Source organism: Pongo pygmaeus, chromosome 19, assembly GCF_028885625.2.
Source record: "Pongo pygmaeus isolate AG05252 chromosome 19, NHGRI_mPonPyg2-v2.0_pri, whole genome shotgun sequence".
Taxonomy (NCBI): Eukaryota; Metazoa; Chordata; class Mammalia; order Primates; family Hominidae; genus Pongo; species Pongo pygmaeus.
In genome coordinates, this window is record NC_072392.2 from 101,286,679 (window position 1) to 101,312,684 (window position 26,006).

At 48.5% G+C, this 26,006-nt stretch overlaps 1 protein-coding gene across 13 annotated transcripts in view; it reads right to left on the bottom strand.

Annotated features, from left to right (window-relative positions):
• The window catches only part of B3GNTL1 (UDP-GlcNAc:betaGal beta-1,3-N-acetylglucosaminyltransferase like 1), a 96,512-nt gene extending 73,676 nt beyond the window's left edge, over window positions 1–22,836 (bottom strand). For 12 of the 13 annotated variants that reach the window (XR_008494923.2, XR_010124589.1, XR_010124588.1 and 9 more), the window contains exons 1-4: window positions 22,751–22,836; window positions 19,620–19,736; window positions 19,422–19,521; window positions 6,566–6,630 (exon numbers count right to left, since the gene is read on the bottom strand). Coding sequence is in view for 6 of the 13 variants with exons in the window: in XM_063655875.1 (XP_063511945.1) it covers window positions 6,566–6,630; window positions 19,422–19,521; window positions 19,620–19,736; window positions 22,751–22,765 (297 nt within the window). In the remaining 7 variants the exon portion in view is untranslated. Of the gene's footprint in view, window positions 1–6,565; window positions 6,631–19,421; window positions 19,522–19,619; window positions 19,737–21,172; window positions 21,291–22,750 lie in introns of all 13 variants that reach the window. The other variant, XM_063655876.1, reaches the window with a different exon arrangement.
• Between the last annotated feature and the right edge of the window lie 3,170 nt (window positions 22,837–26,006).

Below are 26,006 nucleotides of genomic sequence, written 5' to 3' on the forward strand. Positions count from 1 at the left end.
GCTCACGCCTGTAACCCTACCACTCTGGGAGGTCGAGGTGAGCAGATCACCTGAGCTCAGGAGTTCAAGACCAGCCTTGGCAACATGGGGAAACCCCATCTCTACTAAAATACAAAAAATTAGCTGGGTGTGGTGGTGGGCGCCTGTAGTCCCAGCTACTCAGGAGGCTGAGGCAGAATTGCTTGAACCTGGGAGGCAGTGGTTGCAGTGAGCCGAGATCGCACCACTGCACTCCAGCCTGGGCGACAGAGTAAAACTTCATCTCCCTCGGAACGACCTGCACGCTCCCGGCTCCGGTCCCCAAGGCAGCCGGGGATAAAAGGTGAGAGGTGAGATGTGGGCATTTCATGAAAGAAGATTTATGAATGGCCAATAAACCCATGAAAAGGTGCTCACCACCACCAGCCATCAGGAAAATGTCAAACCACAGTGAGACACACATCAGAGCTACTAGAATCATGAAAATTAAGGCCGACAGTGTCAACGCCGCAGAGCCCACACACTGCTGACGGGAAGGCAGAACAGTACGAACGCCGGAAAACTGTTCAGCAGATTCCTTTAAGGTAAAAATACCTTTCCCTATGATGTGCCAATTCCACCCCTAGGTATTTCCCAAGAGAAACGGAAAGGTACATCCACAGAAAGACAGACAAGAATGTTAATGGCATCTTTATTCTAGTAACCCGAGCTGGAAACTACAGCATTGACGCAATCATGGTGCAGTCACACAAGGATAAGGAAACAGTAAGGAGCCACCAACACACAACCTGTAACGCATGACCATTCGGCTGAGTGGAAAGAGAAACACGAGGGCGCAGCGTGCGGTTTCACGTATGCATGAAATTCAAGAATTCAAGAGCTGGCAACGGAAGCCCTGGGGCTCCAAGTCAGGGCAGTGGCTGCCGTGGGGACCGGAGCTGGGAGCGTGCAGGCCGTTCCGCGGGACAGAAGTCTCTGCACCTTGACTGGGGTGTGAGTTACACAGGCGTGTGAGCTGTCAAGACAGATTATCCATGTTGTACACAAATTTCACACGGAAATCCTGCGCTTTGCTACATGTAAATTCTACCTCAATTCTCGAAACCTGAATAAACTATAATGAGATGCAGCAACACGGATGGACCTTAACAATTATAAGGTTTGAAAGTTCCAAAATACTACGGTGGTACCCACTTTATAAAGTTAAAAAGGACTGAAGTTAAAATTTTTTTTCCAAATTTGTATAGATACCAGATAGTTATTCTAAAAGGACAGCAAGGGATGGTGAGCGCAGAATTTGGGCTGACGGTTACCCGGGCGGAAGGAGGCAGGGGATAAGCGTCGTGGTCACCTGCGAGACGTGAGAGGACCGACCTGGCTCTTGTGTCAGGTGGCAGGTCCATGGGTGTTCGTAACACCAAAAATACAGGTGTGGAGTCCTAATTAGGGAAGAGAAGTCAGGCTGGGGGGAGCAGGGGAAGCAAAAAGAATTCGCAAATTGGCTATGTCTGCCTTTCCTCATGGTTCAGGACATAGCACGTCTGCACAAATAACTCACCTAACTCACAGTCTTCCTCCGCCCAACTTATCACCAGACCCTCGGCTGAGAGAAAAATGCAACTTAGCTCCCTGCAACCTTGGCGTTACCAGCACTGCTCGTGGCCCTCTCCAGCACAAGCACCACCTTTAAAAACCCCGGCAAGGCTCTGTCTGCTGCCAGTCAGCTCCTCTCTTGCTGATGCGCCCTTTGCTTTCTTGCAACCTATCTTCCTGCTTTCTCGAATAAATCTGCCTTTCTTGACCTACAACTGTCTTGGTAAATTCCTTTACCACCTGCACCTCTGGCCTCAGTTAGTCGCTACCCATGAAAACAGGTACAGCTATAATCACAGAGACAAATAAAACGGGCCATGCATGAGCAAATGAGGAGAATGTGTCCTGAACCAAAGGTCGTGATTAATTTGATTCTGGGCTCCTGAGATCCTAAGATCTAAATTTAAAAAGAAGAAAAAGAAATCATAATGGAAATTAGGAAACACAACTGAATAATAACTAGGGTTTTATATTCAAACCTTACGGACACCCCTACAGTACTAAGTTCTCCATAAGAGGAAAATCTTATGTTAGAAACAAAAGCCTGGAGAGGAGGGCCCAGCTCAAGGGTTAGGAACACAACTGCAGAATGAGCGCAAATAAAGCAGAAGCAAAACCACAGGTGGGAAAGTAAAGAAATAAAGGGATTAGCGGAGAAGGAGGTGAAGGGCAGCTGTAGAGGTGGAAAGGAGAACAGCCTCTGACACGGGACAGGCCTGGGGCACTGCAGGCTGTGCTCAGAGCACCTGGCAGCTTGCGAGGGTTCTAGACGCGCTGCTGCTCGGGGTCTGGGGCATGGCTACAGCCATATCCCTGTCCCCTCGGTTCAAGGATCGGCAGCGAGGATGAGAACGGTCAGGCTTGTCTGTAACCCTCCCCACAGCCCCGGCGATGCCACGACAATGCTGCAGAGCTGGCCGAGTGGATGCAGAGCCTCTGGGCCGTCCCCGTCTACAGCGCCTGCCCCGCCTTGGCCCTTCTCATCCCAGCCACATGGGCCCCTCTCCTCTCACCTGAGGCCCCAGTTCAGAGGCCTCAGGCGGTTCCAGGAAGGCCATGTGGCTTCCTGTGCACATGGACAGCCACGTGGCCGGTTCCCCAGCGAAGACGGGAGTCGGGGGACAGGAGGGTGGCAGACAGCGCCTCTCCACCCTGGGAACCCAGAAGGGCGAAGGGAAAAGAAAACCTGGTCGGCTCAGAAGTAAGCAGCGCTCTCACAACCACCAGACCTCCTGGGTGAAGCTGCTCTACAGATGTTTTCATAGACATTATATTTGAACATTTCTAAGAGGCCTGGAATCCGAATCATTATAATGAACGAGATATTTAGAGGCTAATTTTGTTAAAAGCCACGCTTCTTGTTTACTTTGTTTTATTCTACTAAAGTTTCCAAGAACACAAACAACTGAGACGAGAACACAGCAGTGTGTGCCAGGAGGAAACGCCACGTCAGGCACTCATCAATCAGAGGCCGGCAGGGAAGGGTGTAAATTCAGCGACGGCCGCCCGAGCACCCACGGGTCCCTTGCAGGACCGGGGTCACGTTTAGACAGGGCTCTGCGAGGCCTCACCCCTGTGCCCCTTAGGAACCTGGCCATGGGACTGTCACGGGGGAGGCCTTCCACAGCCTTTCTGGACACCTGAGGCCACCTAACAGGCTCGAGGACAAGCCGTCTAGGCGGGTGTCACATGACGAGAACGGTGTGCAGTGAGGCTCCACTCTGACTGCAGCGGGTGTGGGGTGGGTCCCAGGGAGGATGGAGATGCTTCATGAGCAAAAGGTGAAGATCTGTTTAAACCGTCCTCAGTTGCCAACCCTAGAGATCAGGAACCGAATCTATTAGACTCTAACGCCCTCTGCACATACTGGATCCAGAATGAGTTTCAGGTGACGTTCACACTGGTCAGCCGGGCAAAACCCCAACGTCCTTCAAGGATGTTCACTCTCATCCTCATCAACTCCACAGAGCACCCGGCACCCGGGAAGGTGCCCACAGGCCCAGCCTCACAACATCTGCAGACCTGCTCCTAAGCCAGGCACGGAAGCTGAACAACCGGGTCAGACCAGGCCAGGCCTCCGACCCAGACCGAGCTCAGGAGCTGAACAACGGGTCAGACCAAGCCAGGCCTCCGACCCAGACCGAACTCGGGAGCTGAACAACGGGTCAGACCAGGCCAGGCCTCCGACCCAGACCGAGCTCGGGAGCTGAACAACGGGTCAGACCAGGCCAGGCCTCCGACCCAGACCGAGCTCGGGAGCTGAACAACGGGTCAGACCAGGCCAGGCCTCCGACCCAGACCGAGCTCGGGAGCTGAACAACGGGTCAGACCAGGCCAGGCCTCCGACCCAGACCGAGCTCGGGAGCTGAACAACGGGTCAGACCAGGCCAGGCCTCCGACCCAGACCGAGCTCAGGGGCCCAGCACACCCTAATCCTGTCACCCAAAGACAATAAAAAGCACTATTTTCCATGTGGTGGGTTGAGCCGTTCTTGGTGGACACTGTCTTAGCAAGGAAAACATTGGATGGACCATCTGAGCATGAAAACATGAGCCCAGGGAAGGGTCAGGAGAGAGGGCTGAAGGTTCTGTGTAAGGAAACAGGAGAAATCTGAGGCGTTTTGGTCTAAGAAGAAAAGAGAAGAAAAGAAAGAGATCCAGGCAGCAGGACAGGAGTCACAGCAGCTGGTGCCGCCCTGGGGCTTCTGCCTCCCCGAGCCGGGCCGATGAATACGCAGTTTTACCCCGTCTGTGCGCGGGCACGCCTCTCCCAAACCTCCACGTGTACCAGAAGCGTGTGCGGAGGCTTCTGGTGATCAAGGAAAAGAGCTGGGCCAGGAGGAGAGGAACGGTCAGCTCCTGCGTGAATCCCTGTGTAGGCAGCAGCTCTGGGCCAGAGCAGCCTGGAGACGCTGAGCGGCATCCCCAGGAATGCACAGAAGCCCTGGAACCCAGCCGCAGAGGAGGGACAGATACAGATAAATGTTCTTACAGTTTATTTTAAAGTAATTTTTAAAATATCTATAGTCGAGTGTAGACTATACAAGCGACTACCTGTTATTCAGTCATTTGTCCTGCTATTGAAAGGTCTTTATAAACATCACAGTGACTCCCCCACGGAGACCTGCCGGAAACTTCTCCACCGTGACCCTCCCGTCCCATGTTAACGTTTCTGTTTTCCATCACAGTCAACAACCTGAAGCTTCTTCATATCCAAATCGTTCTCAGAGATGCCGAGAAGGAAGCTGAGGAGTGAAGGACACTCTTCAGGCTCTTGATAGAAAATGTAAAGTTACGCTGTCAAGATGGATGACATCAACTTAGACTGTCCAAAATACTAAGTTATCTACTTTTTTTTTTTTTTTGAGACAGAGTCTTGCTGTGTCTCCCAGGCTGGAGTGCAGTGGCACGATCTCGGCTCACTGCAAGCTCCGCCTCCCAGGTTCACGCCATTCTCCTGCCTCAGCCTCCCGAGTAGCTGGGACTACAGGCACCCACCACCATGCCTGGCTAATTTTTAGTATTTTTAGTAGAGATGGGGTTTCACCGTGTTAGCCAGGATGGTCTCAATCTCCTGACCTCGTGATCCACCCGCCTCGGCCTCCCAAAGTGCTGGGATTACAGGCGTGAGCCACTGTGCCCAGCCTAAGTTATCTACATTTTTAAAAGGGTTATTAATTCAGTTTTTAAAAGAATCTCACTAATCTGTGTTTGAATACAAATGACTTAAATTCTTAGAAAGTTTATTAGTTGTTTGTACATCCACTTCTGAGAGTCTGCTTCTGTCCTCTGCCTACTTATCTATTTTTCTTAGTGTTTTGTTTGTTTGTTTCAGGCTGGAGTGCAATGGCGCAATCTCAGCTCACTGCAACCTCCGCCTCCTGGGTTCAAGCGATTCTCCTGCCTCAGCCTCCCGAGTAGCTGGGATTACAGGCGCACACCACCACGCCTGGCTAATTTTGTATTTTTAGTAGAGACGGGGTTTTGCCATGTTGGCCAGGCTGGTCTCAAACTCCTGACCTCAGGTGATCCATCTGCCTCGGCCTCCCAAAGTGTTGGGATTACAGGTGTGAGCCACCGCGCCCGGCCTTTTCTTAGTGTTTTCTTATCAACCTTTATAAATCAGTAAGGTTATTCATCTTTTAAGTACCATATTTTCCGATTTCGTCCCAGTTTATCTTCATTTTGCTCACATCGCTCTCTGCTGTGCAATTTTACATTTTTATATAATCTTACTTATCATGATTAACTCATTTAGTGCTACAGCAATTAAACAGCAACAACCTATTGACCGTAATTTTTAAGGTTGTCTAATAACTATTTGATAAGGTTGGGCTGTGTCCCCACCCAAATCTCATCTTGAATTAATAATTATTTGATAAGGTTGGGCTGTGTCCCCACCCAAATCTCATCTTGAATTAATAACTATTTGATAAGGTTGGGCTGTGTCCCCACCCAAATCTCATCTTGAATTAATAACTATTTGATAAGGTTGGGCTGTGTCCCCACCCAAATCTCATCTTGAATTAATAACTATTTGATAAGGTTGGGCTGTGTCCCCACCCATATCTCATCTTGAACTGTAGCTCCCACAATTCCCACGTGTCGTGGGAGGGCCCCGGTGGGAGGCCACTGAATCACGGGGGCGGGTCTTTCTGTTCTAGTGATAGTGGGTGAGTCTCAGGAGAGCTGATGGACTGCAAAGGAGGAGTTTCCCTGCACAGCTGCCTCTCTCATCGGCCACCACGTCAGACATGCACGACTGTGAGGCCTGCGCAGCCACATGGAACTGTGAGTCTATTAAACTTCTTATTCTTTATAAATTACCCAGTCTCGGCTATGTCCTCATCAGCAGCATGAAAACAGACTAATACATTATTAGTCTAATAACCATTAGAAAAATGATTTTCAAGAACTGCACTAAAATGTAAGATCATTTAATTATTCAACCAACATGTACACATTTATAGATTACAAAAAAGAAAGTTACTTACCGAATCCAAAAAGCAAAGGTAAGACCCTGAGCTCTGGGCAACTGCTTGATTTTTAGAGTATCCAACTGTGGAAAAAACAAGAGCAAAACTCTATTATAATTCAGTTTCCAGCAGCCTTCTCTTTCATAGAGCTTAGTATACGATATTCTTTTTTTTTTTTTTTGAGACGGAGTTTCCCTCTTGTTGCCCAGGCTGGAGTGCAATGGCGTGATTTTGGCTCACTGCAACCTCCGCCTCCCGAGTCCGAGCGATTCTCCTGCCTCAGCCTCCCGAGTAGCTGGGATTACAGGCGCCTGCCACCATGCCTGGCTAATTTTGTATTTGGGGGTTTCTCCATGTTGGTCAGGCTGGTCTCGAACTCCCAACCTCAGGTGATCTGCCCACCTCGGCCTCCCGAAGTGCTGGGATTACAGGTGTGAGCCACCACGCCCGGCCAATATACGATGTTCTATAAGAAAGCTAGGAACATTTTGCACTGCCACCAAAAATGTGGGTCAGCTTTCAAAGGAATGAAAGGAAAGTCAGAGAGAGACAATACTCCACCTTTGGTAGGTGGCATAACGAGAACAAGGATAAAACACAGAGTCCACCAGGCACTTCATTAAAGTCTGATATGCTCACTGAAGGAAAAAAAAATGAGATGGACCTTTACTGAGTATAGCACTAAGCTAAGTCCTGGGAATATTTTTTTAAACAAAATTAAAATATCCCTGGAAGGAAGTCTGTAAAGTCTACTCTGATGAAAGTCAGGATCTGGTCACAAGAGAGAAGTTGGGGGCTGGCACGTGTGTGACAGGCTGGTGGAGGTCACTGAGGTAGACACTCGGAGGGCGGTTTGCACGTGTGTGACGGGCTGAGGGAGGTCACTGAGGTAGACACTCGGAGGGCGGTTTGCACGTGTGTGACGGGCTGAGGGAGGTCACTGAGGTAGACACTCGGAGGGCGGTTTGCACGTGTGTGACGGGCTGGGGGAGGTCACTGGGCTGGACACTTGGTGGGTGATCATCTTGGCGTGCATCTCTGTGATGAGCTGAATGTGCTGCCAGCATCTACAACACCAGAGTGGGTGCACATCCCATGACCCAGCTCTGATCGTAGCAGACACTGTGCAGCGTAAACCCAGCAGAACTTAATCTGCACGGCCACCAAGAGCAGCACCGTCATCAGAGCTCAAAACTGGGAACTACCCAAGCGCAGAACGGAAAAGCTGGAAACATACATGACAAGAAGGCACCCTCCAGGGCTGTACACACCGTGTGGGTGCTTCTCCCAGGCTGCTAAGCACAGAAGGGAGCAGCTGCTGGGTGGGGGCACTGGCCCAGAGCACGAGGGCAGCCGAAATTCTTCTGTGCTGTGAGAAACTAGGAAAGCAGCTGCCCTTGCGGAAGGGGGTGACCAGAGGGGCCCGAGGGGGCTTCTGGTGGCTGTGATCTTCTGTTCTTCCTCAGGGTGCCGGTTACATGGTGTGTGCAGCTTGCGAACCTTCATCCAGCAGTAAGACTGTGATATGAACTTTTCTGTATGGATATTATATTTTAAGAGGAGTTTCAAAAAATCTCTGTCTTCAAAGACATCACAACTGAGCTGGAAAAAGAGCTGAACGATGACCTATGGTTAAACGCCAAATGAACGGGATTGAAAACGGGGCGAGGGAGGCTTAAAGGGTCCCTGTTAGGGAGCTGTGGCAAGAGCCTGAGGCTGTTAAGAATGTAAACCAGCAGAAGCAAGGCAGCCCAGGGCAGACCACCATCCTGGGTGCCGCCCTGCGGGCGGTGGGCAGTCTGGGCAGACCTCATTATTTGGGGCAACCTATGTTTGGGAAAGCAGGCACTGGGCAGCTTCGTGCGAACTGCGTGTTGGGCTAAGAAGGCTCAACTTCCCCCTGCCAGCAGGGGTAGCCAAGGAACGCTTCTGAACAAGGAGTAACAAGCAGAAATTGATGCACGGCAAGCTCAGCCTGGATGCCGATGGCAGGGTGGATCAGAGGTGGCATTTAGCCCAAAATGAGGGTGCTGAGGAGGCTCCAAGGGGCAGGATACCCACTTTCCCTAGAAAAGACGCTGGCAACACCGGACAGTTACAGACATGATGGCACCCAGGAAAGTCACACAAAGCAAAACAGACATGTGCAGAATTAAGCAACAGATCTCTCTGGTATCCAAATCAAGACAAGCTGCACAAAGTTGTCGGTCGGAGGGGACAGTGTGCATTTCGGCCACACCCGTGGCACTCTCCCGTCTCCACTGTAAGGAGGGGAAGGCAGGGCTCCCACCCCACGGGGGCTGCCTTGTTCCGGAGGGGCATCGAGCAAGCTCACAGCACCACCGGGACCGCACGGCCGCACAGAAGCGAGACACACAGAGTCTCCCACCCTCTCTGCGTTCTCCAACCCAGAGCAGTGCCCCTCTTCATACCAGGTAGCAGTTTAATTTCTAGCATTAATCCCTAACGTTTAGCCAGCTCAACCCAGTTAGCCAGAGGGTCCCAGATGTCAAAAAGCCAGGGGCATAAACAGGTACAGGGAGGAAATGCACCCGGGGAGGTGAGCGTCTGTTCTGCCCTGGGAGGGACGGTGGGCCGTGTCTCCAGGGCCGCTGCAGCCAAGCCTCCATCATCGCTGCAGAGCAAGGTGAGTGCCCTGAAGCTCCTCACGAGAAACACAGGCGGAGGCACCTGTGAGGACGAAGGGCCGGAAGGGGCCTTCCACAGGCACACCACAGTCACCAGGGGCTCTGCTCACAACGTGGCTTGTTAGCGTCAGGTTTCAGGAGAGAAGGGTATCCGTGAGCCTGGGTAACGAAGGAAGACTTATCTCACTAAGGAAGCTGGAAGTTTCTCACAATGAATCCTGTGTTTGGCAAAGACAAGGAATTTGCTTTAATATTATTGCCTTGAAGAAAGTCAAATGTTTGTGTGGGGCTCCTGCCTGGGGAGGCCAGTCCCTTTGTGAGGGGATCTGGTTGCCATGGTCTCAGCAGGAAAAACTCACACAGCGGAGAGATATTAACATTCCTTCCTCCTGGAGAGAAGAGGGGGGATTGTACTTCATTTTGGTTTTAGCAAGTGGCGACATTATTAGGAAAGTGGGGCTCCGTTAGTGCATGAATCATAATAAGTGAATCAGCCCATTTCAAATACCCAGCACTTCTGAAAAGAGACACTTTGGATCTAATAGTCAATATAACTCTCCCTATTCAAGAAAAAATATTATTACAGGAAAATACGTCCCTTTCAGCTATAACCAAACCAACATATTTTATTAAAGTGTAGAATAGGGTCCCCACGAGGTCTCCTTACCCACACTTCAGACAGGCAGCAGGATGGCTCATTTCAGCCCTTCACCTTGGTCCTTCAGAACTTTACAATGGATTGTTTTTATTATTGATAGAATTCATACAAATGGGATGTGCCTCAAGTTAGAGCTAATCTATAAAAAGTATTTTATGAAAAGCAAAATGTTTTCAAAATGGATGAATGTTTTTAGACAAGGAGTGTCACAACAGTCACCAAAATACTTTAAATTTGTTTTCATCCAACTATAAAAGATGCAAAACACCCTCTAATATTCTTTAACTTAAAAGCATATTAGGCCAGGCACGGTGGTTCACACCTGTAATCCCAGCACTTTGCGAGGCTGAGGCAGGCGGATCACGAGGTCAGGAGATCAAGACCATCCTGGCTAACACGGTGAAACTCCATCTCTACTGAAATACAAAAAAATTAGCCAGGCGTGATGGCGGGCACCTGTAGTCCCAGCTACTTGGGAGGCTGGGGCAGGAGAATGGCGAGAACCCAGGAGGTGGAGCTTGCAATGAGCCGAGATCGCGCCACCGCACTCCAGCCTGGGTGACAGAGTGAGACTCTGTCTCAAAAAAAAAAAAAAGAATATTAAAGGATGTTTATAGTAGTTTCAAAAACCAATTTGTTTACACACATTTCAGAAGCAAGTTGAAACAGACATTCTATAATAATCAATTTATAAAGAGTTTTCTATTTCAAACCAATGAAAGATAATGAAAACAAGATATAACTTGGGAAAAAACATCTTGCAAATACACAAGATGATGATGATGATAACAGCAGTGATGATGACGACAGCTGCCAACACCTCCTGAGTGCCTGCCGCCCACCATCCATCCCAGGGCAGAACAGGCACTCACCTCCCCGGGTGCATTTCCTCTCTGCACCTGTTTATGCCCCTGGCTTTTTGACACACTGCTGAGTGCCCGCCACCTGCACCTGTTCTAGACACACCGCTGAGCGCCCGCCGCCCGCACCTGTTCTAGACACATCGCTGAGCGCCCGCCGCCCGCACCTGTTCTAAACACACTGCGGATTAGCTCATTTCACACCTCACAGCACTCCAAGACGGGTACTGACTACCATGGCCTGTTCACAAATAAGAAAACGGAGGCAGAGCAAGGTGGCCGTGGAGCCGACCCCACCAGCCTGGCCCCACACCCGAGTCTACTTTACTCCTGCATCTTCTGAGCCCCAAAGCGCTGCAGGAGAAGAGCCGGGGCCAGGAGCTGCTCCTGTCCACTGAGACACCCCGCGGGTGAGCCTGTGATTTTGTGAGTCTCACAGATCTGAACAGGACCCAACAGAGGACTTAACTCCCCAGGCTCTCACATGGGGACATTCCAGAGGGACCGTAAACGTAAACCCTCAGCCACTTGCCCCTGAAATACATCGTAGCTGTAAGACTCCCTCAGGACCAAGTCCACTAGAAAGTGGGGTGATGCCACCCATTCCTGAGCACATTCTAAAGCAGTGGCTCCTGATCCTGGATGTGTCTCAGAATCTTCTAGAAAGCTTTTAAAATCTCAATGCCCATGCTGCACCCCAGACCAATTACATGAGAATATCTTAGGGTGAGAATAAGGCACTGGTTTTATAAAACTCACTGATGATTCTAAGATGCAGCAAAGTTGACGACCCTTATTTTAGAGAAGCTGTGACTCCTAAAATCTGTAGGAACCTGTCCACCAACTAAAAACATATCATCTGCCAACCTCGACTTTCTCAGCCCCATGCAATATAGGCAGGCATATTTTTTTCAAGTCTTATATGGAAAGTTTAAAGTCAAACTGAAAGGACCCCGATCTATTACAATCAAAGCTAATAACACAAGCTCATCATTCAACATAAAAACAGAGGGTGAATGAAGAAACCTCGACACACCTTGACCCAGCATCATGAAATTTCAAAATTCAAAAGCACAAAAAGAAAAATCTTAAATACTTTGAGAAACAATACCTTTAAAATAACAAGAGTCAGACTGGCATAAGATTTCTTATTAGAAACATGGACACTAGAATATAAAGAGGCAATCCCTTTAAAATTCTAAGAAAAATTATTTCGCACCTAGAATTCTATACCCAGCCAAACTGTCAATTGAGCGTAAAAATATTCTTGAGCAAGAGAAATAAGCAGAAAAAAAGTTTGAAAAAATAATGGCTGAAGCCGGGCGCAGTGGCTCATGCCTGTAATCCCAGCACTTTGGGAGGCCGAGGCGGGTGGGTCACAAGGTCAGGAGATCGAGAACATCCTGGCCAACATGGTGAAACCCCATCTCTACTAAAAAATACAACAAATTAGCTGGGCCTGGTGGCGAGCACCTGTAGTCCCAGCTACTTGGGAGGCTGAGGCAGGAGAATGGCGTGAACTCGGGAGGCGGAGCTTGCAGTGAGCTGAGATCATGCCACTGCACTCCAGCCTGGGTAACAGAGTGAGACTCCATCTCAAAAAAATAAATAAATAAATAAATAAATAAATAATAATAATAATAATGGCTGAAAAATTCTCAAATTACTAAAATTTTACTGGAGGAGCTCAAGAGTATATTTAAATATGCAGAAGAAACATTAGCAAACACAGAGATAGATGGATAAGTCTGAATCTGAAAATGGAGAGAAAGAAGAACGAAGAAAGTGAAAAGCATCTCAGAGAAGCTGGAATACCAGTAACTGTACCAACATATGCACAATGCAAGTACCACAAGGAAAGGCAAGAGAAATAAGCAGAAAAGTTTGAAAAAATAATGGCTGAAAAATTCTCAAATTATTGAAAAACATTCATCTACACATCCAGGAAGCTCAACAAACTCCATGTAGGATAAACACAAAAGATTCGCAGCTAAACACATCACAGTAAAAATGCTGAAACCAAAGATAAGGACAAAATATTGAAAGTGACAAGAGAAAATCACTTGTCACTTACAAGAGACCCTCAATAAGATTAACTGCTTACTTCTCATCAGAAACAATGAAGGCCACAGGCAATGGGGTCACACACAGATGCTCCTCAACTTAGGGTGAGCCTATGTCTAGGTAAACCCACTGTAAGTTTAAAACATCTTAAGTCAAAAATGCGTGGGGGACTGGGAGCTGTGACTCATGGCCACTGCCTGGCATCGTGACAGAACCAGTTTCTACTGAATTTGTATTGCCTTTGCAGCATCGTAAAGTAGAAAAATGGTAAGTTGAACTATCATAAGTTGGGGAACATCTGTATTCACAGTGCTCAAAGAAAAACACTGTCAATTACGAATCCTATATCCAGCAAAGCCATCTTTCAAAAATGAAGAAGCAATTAAGACATTCCAAGATAAACAAAAACTGAGGGAGTTCATTGTAGGGCTGAAACTAAAGGGCACTAAACAGGAACTCACAGACAAAGAAGAAATGAAGAACAGGGATAAAGTTTACTATTCAGGTAAATATAAAAGACAGTATTATTTTGGTTTGTATTTTTTCCTATATGCTTTTAAAACAAATACAGAAAACAAGCCGGGTGCTGTGGCTCATGCCTATAATCCCAGCACTTTGGGAGGCCGAGGCGGGTGGATCACTTGAGTCCAGGAATTCGAGACCAGCCTGGGCAACAGGGCAAACCCCCTCTCTACCAAAAATACAAAACTTACCCAGGCATGCTGGCAGGCACCTGTATTCCCAGCTACCTGGGAGGCTGAGGCACAATAATCACTTGAACCCACTGGGTGGAGGCTGCAGTGAGACAAGATCATGCCACTGCACTCCAGCCTGGGTGACAGAGTGAGCCACTGCCCCCTACTGCCACACACACACCAAGAAACAATTATAAATCTATGTTCATGAAAATAATTTATGAATTTATGTTAATGTTACATGATTGAAGCTAAGTGTTAATTCAAACTACATTGTTATAAATTTAAGATGTTCACTGTAATCCTCACAGTAACCACTAAGATGATCACTTAGAAATATACAGAAAAGGAAATGAGGGAATCAAAATGGCACATCAGAAATAAGCAATTAAACAGAAAAGAAGGTAGTAATACAGGATTGAGGAATAAAAAAGCCATAAGACATAAAGAAAGCAAATAGCAAAATGGCAAAAGTCCTTCCTTGTCAGAAATCACTTTAAATGTAAATGGAGTAAATTCTCCAATTAAAAGGCAAAAACTGGCAGAATGGATCTTGAAAATTATGATCCATCTAAATGCTGTCTATATGAGGAATTCACTTCAGATCCAAAGGCACAAGTAGGCCGAAAGTGAAACAAGGGAAAGAGATATTCCACGCAACTAGTAATCAAAGAGTGCTGGCGTGGCTGTACTAATATCAGACAAAATAGACTTCAACTAAAAAATTATTAGAAAAGACAAAGAAAGACTATATATTGATAAAAGAGTCAATTGATCAAGAAGATATAACAAGTATAAAACCGTACACATCTAACAAGAGGGTCACAAAATTAAGTAAGGCAAAGAATGACTGAACTGGAGGGAGAAATAGTTCTACCCTAACAGTCGGAGATTCAACATTCTACTTTCAATAATGGAGAGAACATCTACACAGAAGATAATAAAGAAACAGAGAACTTGAACAATACTATAAACCAACTAGACTTAGCAGAAATATACAGAATACTCCACTCGACAGCAGCAGAACACACATTCTCAGGTGCACATGGCACATTCTCCAGGACAGATGACACGTCCGGACATAAAACGTACCTTAAACATTTTTTTAAAGATTGAAATTATATGAAATATCTTCTCTGACCACAGTGAAATGAAACTAGAAATAAATAACAGAAGTAAAACTGAAAAATTCATAAATAAATGAAAGCTAAACCATATACTCTTCAGCAACCAATATGTCAAAGAAGAAATCATAAGGCTAATTAGAATATACTCAGACAAACGAAAACAAAAACACAACAAACCAAAACTTTCAGCATGTAGAAATATCAGTGCATAGAAAGGAATTTATAGCTATAAATGCCTACGTAAAAGAGGTCTAAAATCAAGAACCTAAAAGTACACCTTAAGAAGCTAGAAAAAGAAAAACAAACTAAAAACACAGCTAGCAGAAGGAAGGAAATAGTAAAGACTAGAGTGAAAATAAACAAACAATAACAAAACAATAGCAAATCAACAAAAAAAGCTGATTCTTTGAAGAGGGTCAACAAAATTGACAAACCCAGCTAGACTGAGAAAGAAGGAAAGACAGCTCAAAATGCTGAAATAAAAAGTGGTACATGACTCCCAAACTTAACAGAAACTAAAAGGATTATGACAGTGTGAAGAATAACGTATGCCAAAAAATTAGATAACCTAGATGAAATGGACAAATTCCTAGAAACAAACAAACTACCAAAATTGACTCAAGAAGAAATAAAAAAAAAACTCAACACACCTATAACAAATAGAGAGATTGACTCAGTAATAAAAAAAAACAAAAACTCCCAACAAAAAAGCCCAGAGTCAGGCGACTTCACTGATGAATTCCACCAAACACAGAGAACTACTAACACCAATCCTTCCCAAACTCTTCCAAAACACAAGAGAAAGAAACACTTATTCTATGAGGCCAGTATTACTCTGATACGGAAGCCACACAAAGATATCATATGAATAGGAACCTATAGGCCAATATCCCTTAGAAATATATATGCAAAAATCTTCAACAACATACTAGCAAACTGAATCCAGCAGTATACCAATAATGCAAGGGTGGTTCAACATAGGATGTCAATCAACTTAATATAACATCTTAACAGATAAAGGGGAAAACACTATATGATCATCTCAAATTGGTGTAGAAAAGGCATTGGACAAAATCCGACACCCTTTCATGATTTAAAAATTCAACAAACTAGAATTAAAAGGGACCCTCCTTAGCGTAACAAATGGCATTTATAAAAACCTACAGCTAATATCATATTCAATGGTGAAAGACTGAAAGCTTTTCCCCTAAAATTGCTTAGGAGAACCTAAGCAAGGATGCCCACTTTCACCACTTCTATTCAGCACTGTCCTGGAAACATTAGCCAGAGCAATTAAGAAAGATAAAAGCCGGGTGCGGCAGCTCACACCTGTAATCCCAGCACTTTGGGAGGCCGAGGCGGGCGAATCACCTGAGGTGAGACATTTGAGACCAGCCCGGCCAACATGGCAAAACCCCGTCTCTACTAGAAATACAAAAAAATTAGCTGGTTGTGGTGGCGCACGCCTGTAGTCCCAGCTGCGCAGGAGGCTGAGGCAGGAGAATTGCTTGAACCCAGGTGGCGGAGCTTGCAGTGAGCTGAGACCGTGCCATTGCACTCCAGCCTGGATGACAGAGTGAGGCTCTGTCTCAAAAAAAAAAAGAAAGAAAGAAAAAGAAAGAAAGAATCTAAATTGTAAAAGAAGAAGCAAAACTATCTCTACTCATAGATAATATGATCTTAAATACAGGAAATCCTAAAATCCCACAAAGAACAAACTATTAGAGCTAATAAACTATTAGAGCTAATAATTGTAGAATACAAGGTCAACACTAAGAAAAATCAGTTGTTTATCCCCTAGAAATGAGCAGTCTCAAAGGAAATTAAGAAAACAATTCACAAAACTTGTCACAAAGCTAAAGTAATCAAAACAATGAGGTACTGGTGTAAGGACAGACATATAAACCAACGGAATAGAATTTGGAGTCCAGGAATGAATCCATACGTTTATGGTTAATGGATTTTTGACAAGAATACCAAGACAATTCAGTGGAGAAAGAATAGTCTTTTAAATGGTGTTGGAAAAACTGAGTATCTACTTACAAAAGAATGAAGCTGGACCTCTGCTTCACACCATACATACAAGTTAAGTCAAAATGGATCAAAGGCCTAAATATAAGAGCTACAAGTATAATTCTGAAGAAAACATACAGATAAAATCTTCATGACCTTGATTTAGCCGTGGCTTCTTAGAAATGACACCAAAAGCACATGCCACAAAAGAAATAATAAATTAGATTTTTGTCTTCATCAAAATCATAAGCCTTTTGTGCATCAAAGGACACTCTCGAGAGGGTGAAAAGATAACCCAAAGAATGGGAAAAAAATTGCAAATTATATATAATAAAGCTCTAGTATCCAGAAGATATAAGGAGCTCTTACAATTCAACAATGAAAACACATACAGCTCAATTTTTAAAATGGCCAAAATACTTGAATAAACATTTCTTCAAGGAAGATATATATATATATATATATTTATTTATTTATTTATTATTTTTTGAGACGGAGTTTCGCTCTTGTTGCCAGGCTGGAGTCCATGGCGCGATCTCGGCTCACAGCAACCTCTACCTCCTGGGTTCAAGCGATTCTCCTGCCTCAGCCTCCTGAGTGGCTGGGATTACCGGCGTGCGCCACTATGCCCGGCTAATTTTTGTATTTTTAGTAGAGATGGGGTTTCACCATGTTGGGCAGCTGGTCTCAAACTCCTGACCTCTGGTGATCGATCTGCCTTGGCCTCCCAAAGCGCTGGGATAACAGGCGTGACCCACCAAACCAGGCCCATTTATCTTTTATTATTTATTTTGAGATGGAGTCTCACTCTGTCACCCAGGCTGAAGTACAGTGGCACCATCTCAGCTCAGGGCAACCTCTGCTTCCTGGGTTCAAGCGATTCTCCTGCCTCAGCCTCCCAAGTGGCTGAGATTACAGGCGCCCGCCACCACACCTGGCTAATTTTTTGTGTGTGGTATTTTTAGTAGAGACAGGGTTTCATCATGTTGGCCAGGCTGGTCTCAAACTCCTGACCTCAGGTGATCCACCCGTCTCAGCCTCCCAAAGTGCCGGGATTACAGGCGTGAGTCACCATGCCTGGCCCAAGGAAGATAGATAAATGGCCAACAAGCACATGAAAAGAGGCACAACATCTTCAGTCAACAAGGACATTCAAATTGAAACCACAATGAGACACCACTTCATACCCGCTATCATGGCTATAATTTAAAAACAGAAAATAGCAAGTGTCGATGAGGATATGTAGAAATTGGAACGTTCATACACTGCTGGTAGGAATGTAAAACGCATCCACTGTGGAAAAGTTTGGCAGCTCCTCAGTATGTTAAACACAGAATTACAATATGAGCCAGAAATTCTACACCAAAGAATATACCCAAAGGATTTGAAAACCAGTGTTCAAACAACTGTACACAAATGTTCAGACTGTCACCATTCACAGCAGCAAAGGGTAGAACAACTCAAATGTCCACTGCCTGACAAACGGACACACAAAACATGGTACTTATGTACAACTGAGTATCATCCTCCCAGAAAAAGGAATGGAGCACGGATACACGCCACAGCACAGAGGAACGTTAAAACGTTATGCTAAATGAAGCCGGTTACAAAAGAGCACGTGGAACCTGACTCCATTCATATGAAACGTCCAGAACAGGCAAATCTACACAGACAGAAAGCAGAGGAGCGGTTGCCAGGGAGGGAAGAGCCTGTGTGACACTGTGTGGCACTGCAGAATACCCCAGACTGGGTGGCAGAAGGGGCTTCTCACAGTTCTGGTGGCTGGGAAATCCAAGAGTAACGCTCCAGCAGATTCGGTGTCTGGTGAGGCCCCTTCCTGGCTCACAGAGGTGCCTTCTCTCTGTGTTCTTACAGAGCAGGAGGGGTGAGGGAGCTCTGTGTGGCCTCTTTTATTAGGGCACTGATTTCATTGGTGAGGCCCCACCCTCATGTCCTAATCACCTCCCAAAGTCCCCACCTAATGTCATCCTAATACTATCACCCTGGGAGTTCCAAATATGAATTCGGGGGTGGACACAGACATTCACATCATAGTAATAAATCCTACCAAAGAATAAGAAATTTAGGTCTATAATAAATCCCTACCAAAGAATAAGAAATCCAGGTCTATAACAAATCCTACCAAAGAATAAGAAACTTAAGTCTATAATAAATCCTTTTCAAAGAATAAGAAATTTAGGTCTATAATAAATCCTTACCAAAGAATAAGAAATTTAGGTCTATAATAAATCCCTACCAAAGAGTAAGAAATTTTAGGTCTACCAGGTTCTTTCTTTTCTTTCTTTTCTCTGTCTTTCATTTTTCTCCTCCTCTCCTTCCTTCCTTCTTTCCTTCCTTCCTTCCTCTCTCTCTCTCTCTTTTTTGAGATGGAGTCTTGCTCTGTCACCCAGGCTGGAGGGCAGTGGCATGATCTCGGTTCACTGCAACTTCTGCCTCCTGGGTTCAAGCAATTCTCATGCTTCAGCCTCCCAAGTAGCTGGGATTACAGGCATGGCCACTACGCCCGGCTAATTTTTGTATTTTTTGGTAAAGATGGGGTTTCACCATGTTGGCCACGCTGGTCTTGAACTCCTGACCTCAAGGGATCCACCTGCCTTGGCCTCCCATAGTGCTGGGACTACAGGTGTGAGCCACCACACCCGGCCTCTACTAGGTTCTTAATAAGTGGTAGACCCAGTTACCACCAGGATACTTTTTGTCAGTATTTGAACAACATGAAACTGTTTCAGTATGTAAGTTGATAAGAAACCACGAATTATAGTTTAATAAACTAAGCATCTTTACTTACCGCCTCGGGGAGAAGGAGAATCGTGCCCCCCAATGATCACGTGGACACCGGAATCTTCCAGCTTCACTCTCCATTTTTCAATGATAGCCCCAGACTTGTCCTGAAAGCAGAACGCTGGCAGGTCAGGAAACTTCCCTCCAAACAGTCAACTGTTGCTTACACTGGGGCTAAGTCACCCGACAGGAAGTTCATACAAACCTTACTGGCATCATTGAAAACAGACAGCTCCATGGTGCCTTCAAAATCCTGTTGCAAAACAGACCTCAAACATTCATCCAGCCACGGTTCAGCGTTGTGGACTGGAAGGATAATAGACTGGAATTCAAAAGAAATGGATTAATAGAAGTGTGAAAACCTAGTTCCCTTTCCATGGTTCTAATTTAGCTCCCCTTCACCACCCGCACACATGCCGTGACAAACCAAAGGTGTCCACTCCTTTTCTCCAGGCTCTTCACATGCTCGTGAGATTCTTTATGTCTTAGCTTTCCCTGAACTGCCTTCTATATGTTTTTGAAAGCGAAAAAAAAAAAAAAAAACTGAAAGGACTTTGGGAGGCCGAGGCGGGCGGATCACAAGGTCAGGAGATTGAGACCATCCTGGCTAACATGGTGAAACCCCGTCTCTACTAAAAATACAAAAAATTAGCCAGGCATGGTGGCAGGTGCCTGTAGTCCCAGCTACTCAGGAAGCTGAGGCGGGAGAATGGCATGAACCCGGGAGGCGGAGCTTGCAGTGAGCTGAGATCGCGCCACTGCACTCCAGCCTGGGAGACAGAGCGAGACTCCGTCTCAAAAAAACAAAACAAAACAAAAAAACTGAAAGGCATCAAATTGTTCCCAATTCAATGGTAAATCATGAGTTTTCCAATCACTGATCAGAAACATCATTTTGGTTGAAGCAAGTATCTGGGTACCTTCCAACTCACTCATGAAAATAACTGGTTGGTTTTTTTGTTTTTGTTTTTTTTTGAGACGGAGTCTGGCTCTGTGGCCTAGCCTGGAGTGCAATGGCGCGATCTCGGCTCACTGCAAGCTCTGCCTCCCGGGTTCACGCCATTCTCCTGCCTCAGCCTCCTGAGTAGCTGGGACTACAGGCGTTGATTGGTCATGTTCTAGGTGGAATAAGCATTTCCGCAAACCATGTTAGAAAACCTGCAACAAAGTAACCCCTTTAAGTAACCCCTGGCCCACAAAAAACAATGTTTTAACGAAGTATCGGGCAGGAGGTGTTCAAAGAACCCAGCTGAGCAAATGGGAGGCCTGACGTCCATCTCTAGATTCCTTTGTCCTACACGTTGTTTTGGGCTGGCTTGCCACTAGCATTGTCCTTTTCTCGTGCAGCCCAAAACAAAATGTCTAAAGTGGGATGGAGTAAAACCAGTGAAACTCAATGCCAACAAAACAACCGATTAGAGGAGTTAAGTCTTAATTTTATACATCATAATATTAAGTGATACGGAGCGATACTCAGAGATTAGTCTGTCCTCACCCTTAATCTATATCCAAAAAAGAAAAGTTGAAATTGTGTTGAAAACACAATTTAGTCAAGTTCTTTACAAATGAAACCTCACTTTATCTCTTCCTGGACTTAGGTTTATAAGAATAAAACGAGTTCTGGCCAGGCGCAGTGGCTCACGCCTGTAATCACAGCACTTTGGGAGGCCGAGGCGGGCAGATCATCTGAGGTTGGGAGTTCGAGACCAGCCTGACCAACATGGAAAAACCCCGTCTCTACTAAAAATACAAAATTACCCTGGTGTGGTGGTGCACGCCTGTAATCCCAGCTACTCGGGAGGCTGAGGCAGGAGAAACACTTGAACTCAGAAGGCAGAGGTTGCGGTAAGCCGAGATCGCGCCATTGTACTCCAGCCTGGGCAACGAGTGTGAAACTCCATTTCAAAAAATAAAAATTAAAAAAAAAACAAAACGAGTTCCCTAATTTATTTACAAATTTACCTTAGTTTGGATTTACTTAAAGGAAAAGAAGGAAATAATTTTTCTCAAGATCTACAAAATATAATGTTTCTATCAAAGATAGACCTTGATTCACCTGTCCCCAATTTTAGTAAGACTAGAATAAAAAAGAAAAAAGTCTGGAAAAAAGAAAAAAAAAAGAAAAAAAAGAAAACATCCTGAGCCTTTGGGCGACTGCTAATACTACACCCCTGTGGTTGTTCACTGCATCAGCCTATTGCCTCGGTCTGAACCCTGAGGGCCTTTGCTCCAGCCTCTGCCAGAGCACGGAGAAGGTGTTCGGGGCTTGTGGGCAGGTCTTTAGGGCACGTGTTTGGGGTAAGTGTGCTGGGCACACAGGCAGGTGTGTGGACACGAAGCAGGTGTGCAGGTAGGTGTGTGGGATGTGCAGGCAGGTGTGCAGGGCAGGTGCACAGGCAGGTATGGGGCACGGGCACGTATGCAGGACGCAGAGCAGGTGTGTGAAGCAGGTGTGCAGGCACAAGACGGGTGTGTGGGGCATGGGCAAGTGTGCCGGGAATGTGTGACGGCAGATGTGTGGGGTGCAGGGTTGTGTGGGGGCACACGGACAGGTGTGCAGGCAGGCGTGGGGCATGGGGAGGTGTGCGGGTGCGGACAGTGTACAGGGTGTGGGGCAGGTCTGCGGACCAGGTGTGAGGGGTGCGGGAGCAAGGCAGATGCGCGGGGCAGGTGCGCGGGGGCGAGGCAGGAGCGCGGGGCACGTGTGTGGGGTGTGGGGCAGGTGCGCGGAGGCGAGGCAGGTGTGCGGGGGCGGGGCAGGTGTGCAGGGGCAAGGCAGGTGCGTAGGAGTGCGGCAGGTGCGCAGGTGCGAGGACCAGGTGTGTGAGGTGCGGGGGCAGGTGCGCGGGAGCGAGGCAGGTGTGCGGGCGCGGGGAAGGAGCGCGGGGCAGGCGGGCGGGGACGGGGCCGGCGGGCGGGGACGGGGCCGGCGGGCGGGGACGGGGCCGGCGGGCGGGGACGAGGCAGGTGCGCCGTCCGTCCACCCCACGACCAGGTGAGGGCGAACGGGGAACTGCATGAGCTCCGAGCCCGGAAGCTTCAAAATCAGAACGAGGAAGGTCGGTGAGGAGGCCACGCTCGCGGGACGGGGAGCAGGAAGCGCAGCCGGAGCTGCAGATCTCGGCCGCGCCCCGCGGGGTCCAATCCCGAGCGTCCCCCGCATGCGCAGCCGCGCTCGCCCGCTGGGCCTAAGGGCTGCTCAGGGCGGAGACCCCGTAGGTGAGCCCGAGAGGCGGTGCGGGGCTGCGAACCCCGGAGCGGGAGAGGACTGGAGGGCGGGGTGAGGGGACGCGAGGACCAGCCTGCGCGGCGGGACACCCTCCCCCGGGCACCTACCACGTGGGCCTTCATGGCCTGGCGCTCCTCGGACGCCCCGCCCACGCCGGCTCTGCTCGTCCCTCCGCCTCGGCCTACGGCGCCTGCGCGGGCGGCACCAGGAGGCGGGTCTGAGGCCAGGCAATCTCCGATTGGTGCAGAGCGGCGTCCATCGGGGTGGGCCTGCCCGGCGGGGCGTGGCAGGGGCGGGGCTGCTACGCGCGGGGCGGGGCCGGGAGGTCGCGGCCTCCGTCTTCCGCCCTGGGCCACGCCCCGGTCCCGGGTCACCTCTCGCGGCCTGCTCCTTGGCTGGTGGAAGCCTCTTGCTAGGGCGCGCGTTACGATCTCTGGTCCCCTGTAGACGCCGCCGCGGGGAAGGCGGGGCTGTGCGAGGGCGCCGCGCTGCAAACCCGAGCCAGGCGGCCTGGAGGTTGCTGTAAAGCCTTAAACAAGGCTGATGTGTAAAACAGTCGTTGCGTTTCACGCGGGCTGTGGGCTGTGCTACCTGACCTGGGAGGACGAGGGGAGTGCAGGGTGTCCTTTCAGACAGACGCGGTGGGGAGAGCAGGGCGTGCAGGACACGTGACGGTCCCAGGTGACGGGGGAGGCCCTGACCCCACCGGGGTGTCCTCCGGAGGAGGAGTGCCCGGGGTGAGGTCCTGATCCCACCAGGAGGTCCCCCAGGAGAAGTGCCCAGGGCTGAGGCCTTGACCCCAGGAGGAGGGGTGCCCGGGGTTAGCTCCCATAGGAGGAGGGGTACCCGGGAGTGAAGCCCTGACCCCACCGTGAGGTCCCCCAGGAGGAGGGGTGCCCGGGAGTGAGGCCCTGACCCCACTGTGAGGTCCCCCAGGAGGAGGGGTGCCCGGGGTTAGCTTCCCCAGGAGGAGGGGTGCCTGGGAGTGAGGCCCTGACCCCACCAGGAGGTCCCCTAGTAGGAGGGGTGCCCGGGAGTGAGGCCCATACCCCACTGCGAGGTCCCCCAGGAGGAGGGGTGCCCGGGAGTGAGACCCTGATCCCACTCTGAGGTCCCCCAGGAGGAGGGGTGCCTGGGAGTGAGGCCCTGACCCCACCAGGAGGTACCCTAGTAGGAGGGGTGCCTGGGAGTGAGGCCCCGACCTCACTCTGAGGTCCCCCAGGAGGAGGGGTGCCCGGGAGTGAGGCCCTGACCCCACCAGGAGGTCCCCCAGTAGGAGGGATGCCCGGGAGTGAGGCCCTGACCCCACTGTGAGGTCCCCCAGGAGGAAGGGTGCCCGGGAGTGAGGCCCTGACCCCACTGTGAGGTCCCCCAGGAGAAGGGGTGCCCAGGAAAAGACATGACCCCAGTGGCTCCGGGTACCCTCCACCTTTGCCCTCATTTCCGCCTCTGCACGCAGCCTTGGGAACTGCAGGACTGGGAACCCGGAGAAGGCGGCGGGGCTCTGGGGGAGCTCAGAGGTGGCCTTCCCTGCCAGGAACACAGGCCAGGCCCCATCTCTATCTAACCTTATACTTGAGAAGCACAGAGTGGATATCTCCAGATTTGAGTCCTGAACGCGCGGCCAGGAACCCCAGCAGTCCTGAACTTGTCAAGGGAGCGGCCTGCCATGAGGGGTCTCCCAGGCGGCTGTGAGGCCTCTGGAACCTCCCTGCTTGGAGGAGGTTGACTGGGGACAGGGCCGTGGGGGTCAATAAAAAGGACTGCTGCCATTAGCCCTGGGCTGCCTGCACACAGAGATTAAGCCCACTTGGGATTTGTTCCAGCTGATCTGAAGTAATGAGTAATTCACAATTAATGAGCACGGCTGTAAGCAGCCCTTCCTGGACAAATCCTTGGCTGTCCAAAACTAAGATTAAATGCAAATCATTCTATCAATTAACTGTTACAACAAAGCCAAACTTCTGTTAAGCATCACTTCATAGATGATTTTTTCCCCTTAAATTGCCTCCTTGTTTGCAAAGCCTGTTTTACAAGTGGAATGCTTAAGTCACATGAGTGAAAATGCAGCCTTATTTACTGTTCAGCAAAAGCTATCTGAGAATTTGCTTCCAGGGACCTCATGTTCTCCAGAGGTTGGGGTACTAGGAATCATTTCATTGTAAAGGACTCGGTAAAAAGTAGCCCTGTAGCTGCCAGAATGCGCCGTAGGCTCATGATAAGGTGGTAAGGGCAAGAGGTCAGGGGTCACAGATGGCTTCTGCGCCTCCACAGCGCATGGTGTCCAGAACTGGGCTTGCCTTCCACCTTCCTTCCTGTACATTTCCTGGTGCCAGAAATTTGCTTTTCACTGACTTCCCCCTAATTCAAATTTGATTAGAATCTCCTTTTTGGGAACATTCAAAGTGCCAAGGTGCATTTCAGAAACACAGGGTTGCGGAGGTGGGGTCCTGAAATCCAAGGGTGGTGGGGCCTGAGATCACTGCCCTCGCAGTAGGAAGATCCTCGGGGAGCGGCCAGCAGAGGGCATGGACAGAAGGCACTGGAGAGAGACAGGAAAGAGGACCTGGGACCTCAGAGCTGGCCAGGTTGAGATCGTGTGTTCTTCATTCAGAGGGAAGTGAGGTGCTGATGAAAGATGATTGACGTCACGTGGGCACCAGCAGAGGAAGTGACACAAAACGCCCCACAGCTTCGGGTTCACTGAATGGGCAGTTGTATTTATTATTTATTTTATTTTATTTTTGTAGAGATGGGGTCTTGCTGTTGCTCAGACTGGTCTCCAGCTCTTGGCCTCCCAAACTGCTGGGATTACAAGTGAGAGCCATTGCAGATAGCCAGTTTTCTTTATTTTTAATTGTTGTTTGTGCAAAAGGTTTTGGCAAATACTGGCTATATTCAGAGGACTCAGTACCAGTTGCCAGGGGCCTGGAGTAGGTGCTGTGGTCTCAATGTGTGTGTCCCCCCAAACCATATGTTGACACCTAACCCCCAAGGTGATGTGGTTAGGAGATGGGGCTTTAAGGAGGTGACTGGGGCGTGAGGGCTCTCCTCTCATGACGGATGAGTGCCCTTTTACGAGACTTGAAGGAGCCCTTCTGTCCCTTCCTCCACGTGAGGACCCACAGAAGGTGCCATCTCTGGGGAACAGGCCATCACCAACCACCAAGTCTGCTGGCGCCTGGATCCTGGACTTCTCAGCCTCTAGAACTGTGTGTGATACATTTCTATTGTTCATCAATCACACGGTCAGAGGTATTTTGTTACAGCCTCACAAATGGACCAAGACATCAGGTCTCCAAATCGAAGAACTGCACAGCAGCCTCTCAGTGCTGGGTGGGGGGACACAGGTTCCCTGCAGGT